The 12,849-nt window shown below is 57.2% G+C and overlaps 1 protein-coding gene across 2 annotated transcripts in view; it reads right to left on the minus strand.

The window, feature by feature from the left end:
- Window positions 1-10,983: 10,983 nt before the first annotated feature.
- Window positions 10,984-12,849, minus strand: part of TFEB (transcription factor EB) — a 51,011-nt gene continuing 49,145 nt past the window's right edge. For both annotated transcript variants that reach the window (XM_069489136.1, XM_069489135.1), the window contains one exon: window positions 10,984-12,136. In XM_069489136.1, the coding sequence (XP_069345237.1) occupies window positions 11,657-12,136 (480 nt within the window). In that variant the 3' untranslated portion in view covers window positions 10,984-11,656. The remainder of the gene's footprint in view (window positions 12,137-12,849) is intronic.

Consider the following 12,849-nt stretch of genomic DNA (forward strand, 5'->3'; position numbering starts at 1 on the left):
GGGTTCTGCTTTGGGGTGATGAAATCTTCTATAGTTAGGTGACGGTGGTGGTCACACAACTCTGTAAATATACTAAAAACCATTGCATCATACACTTGAATTGGGTGAACTTTATGGTTTATAAATTATATGAATTATATCTCAATAAAGCTATAAAAATTTTAAAACAGGATAGGGGAATTCTGTGCACTATGAGGAAAGTGGTTTCTGCCAGAGACTAAGGACAGCCCTGGACCCTAACAGAGAATGACGCTGCCCCCTGCAAGGGGAAGAGCCCCACGTGAAGAGAGGGGAACAAGGTGGCAGGGCAGGGAAACAGCTGCCAGGAGCTGGAGGGTAAGAGGAAGACCCACCGAGTGTGACATTGTTGTCCCAAGTGCCTTCCTTGTTGGCGTCCAAGCAGGTGGGGCGCCCCTGGCCAACACGGCACGGAGGCTGCCCTATGTGCTGCCTGCTGACTGCAGGAGGGTAACCGAGGTTGCTCTGTGCCCAGCCACCGGGCCAGGTCGCAGCTGAGTAACGGAGGAGGGGGCGGGCACACAGAAGGGAGCAGAGGAGAGAGAAACAAGAAGAAAGAAGCAGCGATATCCCGCCTGTCTTCTGCAAAGCCGAGGGCCGGGACTCCAAGCCGAAACAGAGCTTGGCCCAGCTCCCCCCAGCCTTAGATTCTTACACCCAAGGGAAGCCCCACTTGGGTGGGAGGGGAGGAGGAAAGGGAAAGGAAAAAACACTTACCCATCACCACCTTTGTGCCTACCGCCCTAAGTGCCTTGTCTTGTTTAAGCCTCACTGCAAGTCTGTTCATTCATTCATTCAATAGATACTTATTGAGCACCTACTAAGTGCCAGGCACTGGGGACAGGGCAGCGAAGTTCCTACCTGCATGGGGATTTCATTCTCAGGGTGGGAGTCAGGCCACAAGCAAAGAAGTAGACAAACACCGTATGTCAGACAAAGATCATCGCGATGAGGGAACATGCAACAGGGAATGTGGGGGGTGCTGTTTTATACAGGGCGATCACGGATGGCCTCTCGGATGAGAGGCGACGTTTGGGCAGACACCCCAGTGAATAAGGGAGGGAGCCTGCCCAGTTTGGGGAGGGGAGCATTCTGAGCACAGGGAAGAGCAAGGGTGGAGGCCTGAGGGTCACACCTGGTCCGTCGCATGAGGTCTGTTTGTTCTCCCCGCTTTGATTTCCATGGTGGGGCTTGGAGTTGGACACTCTGAATCCAGATCTGCCACTTACTGGCTGTGTGACCTTGAGAGCATTACTTGACCTCCCTGGGTCCCAGTTTCTCCACCTTCCACAAGGGGAGCAACCGAAAGTCACTCGAAGGCAGGTGTAGAGCATAGGGTGCAAGGACTTAGGGCACCCTTCCGTGGGAGCTGTGCAAGGTGGTAGAAGAGCCTTACAGAGCCCCAAAAGCTCCCTGACCAGGGCAGTGGGGTGGGGCTGGGGGGCAGCAAGTCACTGATCCCCCAACGGGGGGGGTGCAAGAGAAAGTGGGGCTCCCCCAACACCCTTTGTCTCCTCTTGCATCTGCCTTCCCACTCTCCTACCTTCCATTCCAGAAGTTTCCACCATGAGGGTCTGTCAGGCTTGTCTGAAGGAGGGACTAATTAAACCTTAATTGACACAGCACTAATTAACTTCTTAATTACATGGAACCACATGATTAGCCACACAGCAGACACTAATTGTTCATTAGGAAGCAGCCCCTTCTGTCCCCCTCCCCTTTCCTAGGACCTGCAAGCTAAGGCACCGAGGGGCTGTCAGGAGGCAGCGGCCCCACCCCCAGCCCAGCCCTGAGCCATCCTGCTCCCAGGCAACGGGCTGGAATGGTTCCCCCTGCCCTGGCCTGAAGCGAGGTGCCCTTCCATGGCAGCATGGACGATAACAACTTCTACCATCCTGAGCACCTTAGATCTGGCCTCTGCAGCCTTCCTCCCTCAGAGCCTCTGGCCCACATCAGGACTGGAGAACGTGCTCTGGAGCCCCGAGTTTCTGGGGTGCCCAGGGCAGGCCCGGCTTGGAGAGTGAGAGGAAACTGGCCTTCGCCAAAGGCTCACTTTGCGCCAGTCACCTCTCGTTGCTTAGGTTGCACCTCCCGACACAACAGAACAGGCCTTTCCCCCGGTGAGGAGACGGGGGCTCCACAGAATTTGAGAAACGCACCCAGGAGGTTCTCACCGCCAGTGGCCAGTAAGTGATGGAGCCGGGTCCAAACGTGGCTCCGTCTCCAAAGCCAAGCCGGTCTCCACTGGCCCTGCTGCCTCCCGCAGAATCCCACAGACCCCACGATGTTTGAAACAGAGACCTGGCTGGGAGGGGGCCTTGCCCCCTGCCATGGAGCCACTGGCCCTTAGCAACACGACTTAGGGTGCTGTCTATGTAGAGCCAGGAGCCTGGCCCCCAGCCTGGGTTCAAGTCTCAGCTCTGGCCTTCCTGGCAGTGTGACGCTGGGCAAGTTACTCAAACCTCCCGGTGCCTCAATTTCCTTTGCAAAGTGGGGACATAATAGTGCCCTCCTCATAGGCTTGCCGTGGGGCTCAGACGAGCTAATGCATGAAAAGCCAGTGCTCCCAAGGCTGCCGTCACCATGACCTGCAGTGGAGGCTGTTCACACCTCCCAAACACTGTCCCCCCACTTCTCTCCCACCCCTCAGGTTCCTCTCCTCCATCTAGCCTTGGGGCCATTCCCAGCAGCTCCACCTTCCTTGTCTCTAGAATGTCACCTCCCCCTGCTGAGGTGATGCCCCCAGGTGTGACCCTCTCTTCGTACCTCCCCACCCAGCCTGTTCTGGTCCCCCTAGGTGGCCAAGCCCCACCTGGCTGAAGGGGGCACACAGACGCCCCAGCTCATCCTACCGCAGGTGTGAGCAGGAAGGGGACTGACGCTGTATGGTGACCACACGTCTTGCTTCTCCCTAGGCAGTCCCTGTTGTCACCTGCTGCCCTGGTGTAATTATTAATAGTGTCCCCTTCCACTTTCAAAGACAACAAATGATATGATCTCTCGCTGGGTTACTCCCCTGCCCACCCTGGGCCGGCTGCTGTGACGACTGCAATACACACCAATCCGGGAGCAACCTCCGCCTGGGAGGTCGTGCGGTCACCTCCATATGATGGAAGAGGAAAAAACAAAGGCGTGGGGGCATGGCTATGGGTGGAGGACTTCCCCAAGCCCCCACGACGAGGAAGGGGAGGAGCTGGGATGCTAACCCACATCCAGAGGCCTGGGAAGCCCACACCCCTTGTCCTCCGGCCCTGCCATGCCCCTTCTCTGTGCTGGCATGGAAAGGGCTGTGTGGGTGACAACGGCTAGAGGTTGTGGGGTGGGGGAGACAGGAGGCTAATTGTGGGGAGCATTTACGTTTGCTGAGCGTGGAAAAATGCACTGCATTCCGGAGAGCCAGGCCTGGTCTCCAGGGCCGAGGTGCCCGAGCAGGGTGACCCACCTCCTCCCTAACTGGGTCAGGCCCGGCTCTGGCTGGGGGAGGGGACAAGAGAGGCGAAGATGCCCAGCTCTGGCCCCGCCCTGCGCGTGCTGTGGGCAGCGCCAGCCACTCCCAGCCCCCACCAGGTCCCTGGTGTCGCTGCAAGAGACACAGCAATTAGGTCAGCACCCCTCCAGATGCTAACCCCCTCTCATTAACTGGAAACTGTGACAGTGTCGCAAGGAAAGCCCTCTGGGTGTGTTTTCCCATCTGTTGCTCTATTTCTGACATATGCTCGTCCCACCTGGAATTCCCGAGCCCGCCTCTCCCTCGCTTATCTAGGCCCTTCCTGTCCTTGGACAAGTTAGTTACCAACTCTTTCTGCGCCCTTTTGTCCTCATCCACAACATGAGTGGACGTCTGTGGATGTGGCAGTCCTCACCTCCTGGGTCCGCAGAGGACTCTGGGATCAGTCACACAAACCTCTTAGCACAGGGCCTGGTACACAGTCGGTACTCAAATTGTGGCTACAGGGCTTCCTCAAGGCCCAGCCCAAATCCCTCTTCCTCCAGGAGGCCCTCCCTGACCACCCCAGCCCCAGGTGGGCACGCACTACCCTGCCTTCCGTTGCCCACTCCTTGGTGCTCATCATACCCTGAGGCGCATCCTTTGTCACAGATACACACCTTGCCCCTGCACTTACTGGGGCTAACTATGTGCCAGGCACTAAGTGCTTTATGTCTGGTGGGTTCTTCTTTCTTTTTTTTTTTTTTTTTTTAATTTTGTTTTATTTTGTTTGAGACAGGGTCTCACTGTGTTACTCAGGCTGGAGTGCAGGGACATGATCACAGCTCACTGAAGCCCCAGACTCCTGGGCTCAAGTGATTCTCCTGAGTAGATAGGGCTATAGGTGCATGACACGGTGCCCAGATAATTTTTTAATTTTATTTTTGTAGAGACAGCATCTTGCTATGTTGCCCCCCTATGTGGTCCCAAACTTCTGGTTTCAAGCAGTCCTCCTGCCTTGGCCTCCCAAAGTGCTGGGATTACAGGCGTGAGCCATTGCACCCGACTACATCTATTAACTCATTTAACTTTACAGTATCCCTATGAGATAGGTACACTTTTATTATCTCCATTTTACAGAGGAGGGAAATGAGGCAGAGAGAGGTTAAGTATCTTGCCCAAGGTCACACAGCAATTAACATGATGGACTCAGGCCAAGAGCCCAGGCAAACTCCAAAGTCCGTGCTTTTAACCTCTACTGTAACTATAGGATTGATAAACATTTGGGGTGGGGAGGATGTACACATGACAAGTACCCATTAGCTCTGTGGAGTTTCCATTTTCCCTTGGGGTTCTACACCAGTGCTGCGGTTATGTTCACAGCATGTGTGCAGTGTGTGTGCAGAGATGTGCCTGAAGACTGCATGTTGTATGTGCAGAAACCTTAGACACCACAGGGACAGCACGTGCACACACGTACAATGTATGTGCACCTAGTGTGTGACTCTGTAGGGCGTTTGCAGAAGGGCATGTCACACTCTTTTGTGTGGCTGTCATTCTGCCTTAGCAACAGCTAAGTGCTGGGGAGGGAGGTGGAATTGAGATGCCAAAGCCTGGAGCGGCTCGATGACGGGTTCCCCATGCTATCCAGGCTTCTTTCTCGGTGACATACGGAGCACTGTGTGTGCATGGACTGCGAACATCGCATAAGCCAAGCATGTGCACACGCATACACATCTATGTGTGCATGCCAAGCACCCCTTGCATGTGTGTGTCAACAGCGCATAGGTGAATATTTGCACAGTGACTTTGTATTTGTGTTTTGGTGCACACAGGATGCATGTGACCTGTGTGATAAATGTGTGCGTGTGCATGCGTGTGTGTTTGCACAGTGACAGGTATATACGCACGCATACATAAGAGCTAGAAAAGTAACACAGAGCCGAGTTCCAGCCCTGCCTCTGTCACTGCCTAGCTGTGAGATCTTGGACAAGTTACTGAATCCCCCAAGGCTCAGTTTCTGTGTCATGAAATAAGAATAACAATAGCTATCTCCGAAGAGAGTGGAGAGGATCAGAGCTCCTGGACAGGAAGCACAGTAGGTGCTCCACACATGTGTACTATGTGAGAATGTATTTGTGTGCACATGCGTGTGTGCGTGCTGTGCAGGGTGTGTACATGGAGCTGTGTATTTACAGAGTGCGGAGGTGTCGGGGGCGCAATGGGTGAGCACGCGTGTGCGTGTGTGTCGCTGCATGTGCTGTGTGCACACGGGTGCTGTGCCCAGGTTGTGGAGGTGAATATATGGGGGGAGGGGTGCACAATGGTGTGATCGTGGCATGTGTGACCATGTGTGTCACACTCCCTGTGTGCATGGGGTGGGGGCCCTCTGCCCAGGCCTCTCATGCTAGATGAGGCTGGAGTTGAGGGGCCTGGCTGGGCCGAGGGGGTATCTCTGCCTGTCAGTCCCGCGGTGGGTGGGGGGCACCCTCTCCGGTGGTGATTGAGCCCACGCTCTCCCACCAGGCCTGCCAAAATACAGCGAGACAGGGTGTAATTACCGGCACTTACCGTGGCCATTACCCCCCTCGCCGCTGTGCGTGACACACGACCCGTCAGCTCAGCGTTCGCACCATTAAGGGGCCTCATTAGCATCCCGGCTCAGAAGCAAAATTACCCTCACTGCTCATTTCAAGATGTCATCAATTTTAATTTAGGGCCCAAAGATAGTACAATGGGAAGGCCCTCCCCGGCCCGCCGCACACGGAGCGAGGAGAGGGTGGGGGAGGGGCTGTTACAGGGAGTGGGGGGGCGGTTAGGGAGAGGAGGGACGAGGCAGGGAGGGTGAAAGATGGGGCTGAGCGAGGAGGGGAGGAAAATGTTGATCCCCCCCAAGAGAGGTGCCCAGGCTAGGGCCTCTGCTGGCACCCCCTTGGGAGGGAAAAGGAATTGAGGGCACAGCGAGGACAGGGCCCTGACCCACCCACCCGTCTCGGGCCATCTAGAGGCTGAGCTGCCTAGAGCCAGAGCGTGAGTGAAATGCAGTGTCTGGCCTCCCTTCAGTTATGCCTCGAATGCTCACACCAACCTTAGGAGGTATATATTGCAATTTCCCATTACAGATGGGGAAACTGAGGCACAGAGAGGCTCCATTACACATCGAGCCATGGCAGAGCCCACATTTAAATGCAGGTCTGTTTGGCTTTGCTGCTCCCTGCCTTCCTGGACCCAGATGACCTGCAGCCTCGTGGAATCGTCTTCCAGTGAACACGCCCGGGAGCGTGGGCGGGGCAGAGGTGGCTGCCCACTTGGCCTCATCCACTGCCAGTCCCACCATGCCCTCTCATCTGCAGGTGGCCCCATGCCCCAGGCCTTTGCACAGGCTGTGTCCCGTGCCTGGAATGGCCCTCCCTCTCCGTCCACGTGCCTTCCCTCTGCCCTTGTCAGCCTGCTCCCTCATGACCCAGCTTACCATCACCTCCGCCCCTTTCTCTGAACCCACACCGAGTCACTAGTGCAGCCTCCCACGTCTGGCTCCCCGCACCCCCATCCCCCAGGGACTAGCTCATAGAGAACTAGGCTGGCCATCCATGTGTCCCCAGCACCCAGCACAGGGCCAGCTCAAAGTGGGTGCTCAGGGTCTGCTGAGTGAACGAGTGCCCACTTTGCTCTTCGAGTCCACTACATCCCAGCGGTCTTCCTGCCCTCAGGTGGAGTTAAGGACTTATCTGGGCAGAAAGGAACCATGGAGGTCTCCCCATCTCCTCATGGAGGTCTCAGATGAGCAGCGGGGGCTCAAGATGAGGTGGGTGGGGCTCAAGAAGGGCTATTTCAGTCTGTCTCCTATGGCACAAGAGCAAGCGTGCCACAAATGTTTGTTGAATGACAGTTTGAATGTATGAATCAATGAATAAATGTGTGAAAAGCACCTCTCCCTGGATACTTTTAGGTCCGTTCAGGGACAGAAAGCTTGGCCATTCCCTCACCAGGTCTTGCAGTAACTTGAAGTATCAACACGCCTGAGGCGTTTTCATTTTACGAGCAGAGCCTGGGCACACTCCACACCCTGAAAGAGCCTCTTTTGGAAAGAGGACAACTTCACAGGCAGCTCCATAGACCTCTGGCCAGTGGAGATTTTCCAGAAGGCCTGGTTAGGGAGGTATGGGAGAGGTCCTCCTCATCTTCTCGGTGTCTCCAGCCAGCTGCCACCCCAGTCTGTCATAACTCACAGTGGGCCTCAGTTTCCCAAAGTATAAAGGAGGAGGCCATAACCCATGTCCCAGCTCTTCAGGCCACTGTGTCGTGAGGCTTGGTGACATGGTAGCAGGAGGAGGGCTGGGCCTGGGGCCCAACAGGCTGTGGGGAAAGGCCACTGTCTGCACCTGCCCTCAGCCCCGGCCAGGTCCTGCCTGCCTGTCCTCCTGCCTGGCAACCCCCCAAGCCCCGTGGCCGCTGCAGGCGTGAGAGGAGAGGGAAGGGCCCCCATCCTGAGCCCCGTGACAGGGTCCTCGCTGGCGGCAAGCACCGTCCCCGGCCTCACAGAAGACGGATCGCTCCCTTAATCACTCTGGAAAAGAACCCCAAGCCGATATAATATTATAATTAATTAATTCACTAAAAAGGTATTAAATTTCTCTCCCCCCTGTGGATATTATCTGAATTCATTGACCTTTAGAAAAATCACCCTCTAATTGTAACCAGGTCCAAAAGCATTTGCAGCCCGTCCCTTTTACATTAATAATATCTTCCCGGACTCGGCTCTGGCTGCTTAAATATTGTATAAATTCCACTGCCCCCCTCGGAAAGAAGAGAGCGAAGAAAAAAGATGAGGCTGGAGGAGTCTGAGAGGGGGATGGGGGCTGGACGCCGAGAGGTGAGGGTCCTGGGGGAGGGGCAGGAGGTGCATGGGGAGGGGTCTGGCTCCCCCCCTCCCCCCGCCAGGTGGCTCCTAGGGTGGGGAGGGGCGTGGGCTTTGTAGGCCGAGGGGGCACGGGGCAGGAACGATAGACCTGGGGTTACTTTTTAGGAAGCTCTGTGTGTGTGTGTGTGCGTGTGTGTGTGTGTGTAAAAGAGCCATAGTGTGTATCATCCAAGTCAATGGCCCCAACTAGTAAAGGAAGATTCTCTGATTTTAGAGGGCCGTGGGTAATGGAAACGTGTGGAATCCCAAGCAGCACATCCTGAGGACCTGCTCCCCACTGGGGCTCTGGTCCCCCAGACAACAGATGCAGCTGACACCTGGAACTTCCTGCGGCTGAGGAGGTGGGTACTCAGGCGGAGAGCGCAGCTAGCAGGACAGACACAGGAACGGGAGCTGAGGACAGTGGGGGCAGGGGCAGGGGTGCTCTGAGTCCCCTGCCAGCACCACCTCTGCTCCCCCATCGCCCTGGGTGGGAGCTACAGTTGCTTGTCCCCACACCACCCCCACCGGCTTGGGCCTCTCCCCCTGCCTCTCCCATTGTGCACTCTGTTTGTTCTCGGGCCCCAGGGGGCTTTCTCACAGAAATGAAGGGGCTGGACAGGTCCACCCTGCTTTCACACCAGCCAGCCTCCCCACTCTGCCTTTTTAAAAAGAATTTTCCCCCATGGACCTGTCACCCGGAAAGGTGGTGTCCACCAAACAAAGAACATGGCGGAAGAACACATTCCCCTCTTGTTTCATCAGAGACGCTCACAACCACCCGTCCGAAGCGAAGCTGACAGAGCTGATGGCCTGACTCCATTCCGGCCACGAGATGAGGGTGGTGCAGGCGGGTCTCAGGTACAGAACACTTCCTGGTGGCTTACTGAAAAACTGGCAGTAGCACCAGGGCCATCCTTAACCAAGCAGGCAGGACTGCAGGAGCGCCAGGCTGGGTGGAAGCCACCCAGGCAGACAGCTGGGAACGTACAATGACACTGAGACTCCCTCACCCCCACCAGCCAGGGCAGGCAGCTGCCTGGTCCCGACCCGGGGGCACCCTCTTGTGGACAGAACCCCACTCACACCCTCAGTCCTGTCTCTCCAATGTGCCATCGCCACTGAAGGAGCCCAGGGGGCAGGAAGCCAGCAGGCAGGTGGCCGGGGTGCCAGCCATCTTGCAGGGCTGCTCTCCACTCCTGCGGGAATCCTCAGGGTGCAGTGTAAGACCAAGTGGCTGGGACAGAGATTTCTCCCAGGCCCCCAGCCCCTCCAGTGCCAAGGCAGCCCAAGCCTGAATCATCAGGTGTCTCCCTGCCGGAGTCCGGCGCTTGCCCCAGAATGGGCTTAGCGAGAGTTCCCAGGGCATGCGCAAACCCCAGGCAGTGGGGTGGGACCTGGAACTGGACAGAGGCACCAGCGCCCCGGCTGGCACAGGCTCCACAAGGTCATCTGCAGCTCCATCTGACCTTGAGATTAATCCTGCAGCCCCTGCCAGCCAGGCCGCCAGCAGTGCCCACGCCGCCCGGCCACCTTTCCTTCTCTCCCCTCGCACATTAATTGCTCCAACGTTGATTTGATCTCCCGTTCTGCACGGACGAAATTGCCCTCTTTGCCACTTTCATCCTGGGATTTTTTTTTTTTTTTAATTAGGCCCCTTCAGCCTCGCCGGGGCTGGGGAGGGGAAGCCGTGTTGGCCTCTGCCTGAAGACACTGGAAAGTCAAGGGGGCACCGCACAGCACCCAGAGCCCAAGACCCTCTCCTCCCTCCCTCAGACACCTGGGGCTCAAGCAGACACCACTCGGCTTCTCACTGCCCTGAGCCCACCTACCCATCCCGGCTGAGATCAGAAAATCCCAGAATCTCGGCGCAGAGGCCCACAGGGACCATCGTGTCTGGGGGATCGCGGCCTAGAGAAGGAAATGTCAGCCTGGACGCAGACAGCGCCGGAGTGGAGCAGGAGTAAAGCCCGTGTCTCTGACACCCACCAGCGTCCTGTGCGCCTGTCTCCTTCCAAAGTTCCATAGTTCACATGGGTCCCTTTCCCCGAACCCATTGGATGCCCTCGGTTACTAGGAAGCCTGTCCTGCTAGGGACACTGAGGAGAGAGAGGGGCTGGCCTGGCCTCCAGAGCAGCAGCTAGAGCTGCTCAAGCTGCGTGTCAGCAGCCTGGGAGGGGAAGACATCTGGAGGTCACCACTAGAACTGGGGGTTGGGGAGAGAAGCATGCTCCCCACCCTGGGCAGGGGTAACCTGGACCAAGGGTTCCCAAAATCAGCAGCTAAGGCCGGTGGGTTGGGTTTAGGAGCACCCGTCCCCCACATCGTCACCTGCTCAGTCTTGGGCCACAGCTGGAGGTGCAGGACCAGCGTGGCGGCAGCGCCATCTTGTGGCTGTGATGGGGGACAATGCCCCCATCAGCACCAGACCCAGAAGTAAGGCTGGTCTCCGGCTTCCTGGGGCAGGGCTGAGGGGCTGGGGGCAACCAGGCGACGGGCTTATTCCCTCTTCTCTGTACCCCCCACCCCAACCCCCCTCAAGGAGCATCCGAACTCTGAGTCCAGAAGGGGCCCTGGGTTGAATCATCCCTGGTTTTTGTCGGCCCTAGACCCACTGCAAAGAGACAGGACACGCAGGTACAAAGCACAGTGTTTACTAAAGGCACAAAGTGGGGAGTCTGGAGGGGGCTGCTCTTCCGGCAGTGACCCCACACTCTAACTCGAACCCAGCTGCTCCCTCTCTTCCGGCTACCCCCACCCGCACACCACCTGGTGGAGAGCTGTTAGCACCGAAGGGGGTGGGACCCCACCCGTGGGAGGGGGGAGGACCAGGCTGGGGGATGGGCTTGTTGCCATCTGAGTCCTAGAAAGGCAGGCCTGGGCACCCCCGGACCAGTCGCTGTCTCAGAGAAGGAGCTTCTGGAATCCTCTGCTCCAACGTGTCCTTCGTTGGTGGTGAGGGAGATCAGGCTGGGAAGATAGGACCCCCCCACTAGGAGTCCTCTTCTTACCTCTAGTACACCTGCCCCTCCCTTCCCCTCTTGATTTCACCTCCTGGAGCCAAGTTGGAGGCCTACTCCCTCCCAGCCCCATCAGGAGGGCTGCCCTGGGGGGGCACGGAGGTGGGGGGGCTTCTCCTGACCCCACAGGCTGCCAGGCAGGCACGAAGTCCAAACAGGGGGTCAGTGGGGAGTAGTGAGGCAGGGCAGGTGGCTAATTCACACACAAGTGCAGCCTGAGGGAGGGAGGGGGTGACCAGCCCTCCCAGCCCCCAGGCCGGCCCCTGTTCCCTGGCACAGGGGCAGCCAGGGTCACAGCACATCGCCCTCCTCCATGCTGAAGCTGCTCCGGCGGCTGCTGGCCTTGGAGGCCTCGGGGGACATGGTGGATAAGAGGGGATCGGAGGCCAGTGGTAGCAGTGAGTCATCCAGGAGCATGAGGTCCAGATCCTTCTTGGACAGGTTGGGGAACGGGGAGCCATGCTCCGGCCCCAGGGCTTCGGGGTAGCCCGGGGGCCCCTCGTCATCCCCGCCCCCAAAGCCCAGGCCGTGGCTGAAGTCCAGGTGATGGAATGGGGACGGTGGCTGAGCAGGCGGGCCCAGTGGGGCCTGGGGAGGCAAAGCCGGCAGCGGCTCGGGGTCAGGGACCTCGGCCCCCAGCATCAGGGTCTCCCCTGGGGCCTCTTCGCCAGGCAGCTCCTGCTTCACCACCTGCTGGGCCAGCTCGGCCATGTTCATGCCCGACGGGGAGGTGGTGGGGAGGCCGTGCACTCGAGCCTGCATCTCCAGCTCCTGCAGGGGGGCAGACAGAGGGCTGGGGGCACACAACCACAGACACCAGCTGCCAGGCCCCCCTCCCAGACCTCCAGCCCAGCACTTGGTCCTGCCCTCATGGCACCCAAGACCATGAAACGTCTCCGCTGGGAGAAAGCATAGGGTAGCTCTGGAGTCTAGACCAGTGTTTTTCAAACTGCAAGTCGTAACTCATTAGTGGGTTGTGAAACCGCTGTACTGAGTCTTGACCAGCTCTTTCTCTATTTTTTCCCTAGGTGAAGTAGACTTGTCTAGACTAGACTGGAATAGAAATTATCAGAACACGCTGCATCTATTAAGAATGAGTGTTCCTTCATGAAATTTTGATTTTTCACTTTGAGTGAGTCTGTGTTAGATTTTGATGTAAATTGTATTATCTGCCATGAGAAACAGGAAAGTGTAAAAGTGGCAGTCCAATCACCCTTTGTGGAGAGGACCAAGCCTCACGTCCAGAGAGGACAAGAGGCCCTCAACACAGAGCCAGGACTAGAACTGTCTGTCCCAGCTGGTAGAGCTGACTCTCCCAAGCCCCTGTTCTTTGGTTTGCCATGTGGTGACTGCTAGCACCAGCCACCAAATGATTCCGGCTCTGCCTCCCAGGCACTTGGGGTCCTGCACTTTCCTGCTCCCTGGAGGTTGGGTGTGGGGTGTACTTGCATTGATCAAGCACATGTAAGTAGAAGCCACATGTG

Source organism: Eulemur rufifrons, chromosome 15 (genome assembly GCF_041146395.1).
Source record: "Eulemur rufifrons isolate Redbay chromosome 15, OSU_ERuf_1, whole genome shotgun sequence".
In the NCBI taxonomy this organism is placed as follows: Eukaryota; Metazoa; Chordata; class Mammalia; order Primates; family Lemuridae; genus Eulemur; species Eulemur rufifrons.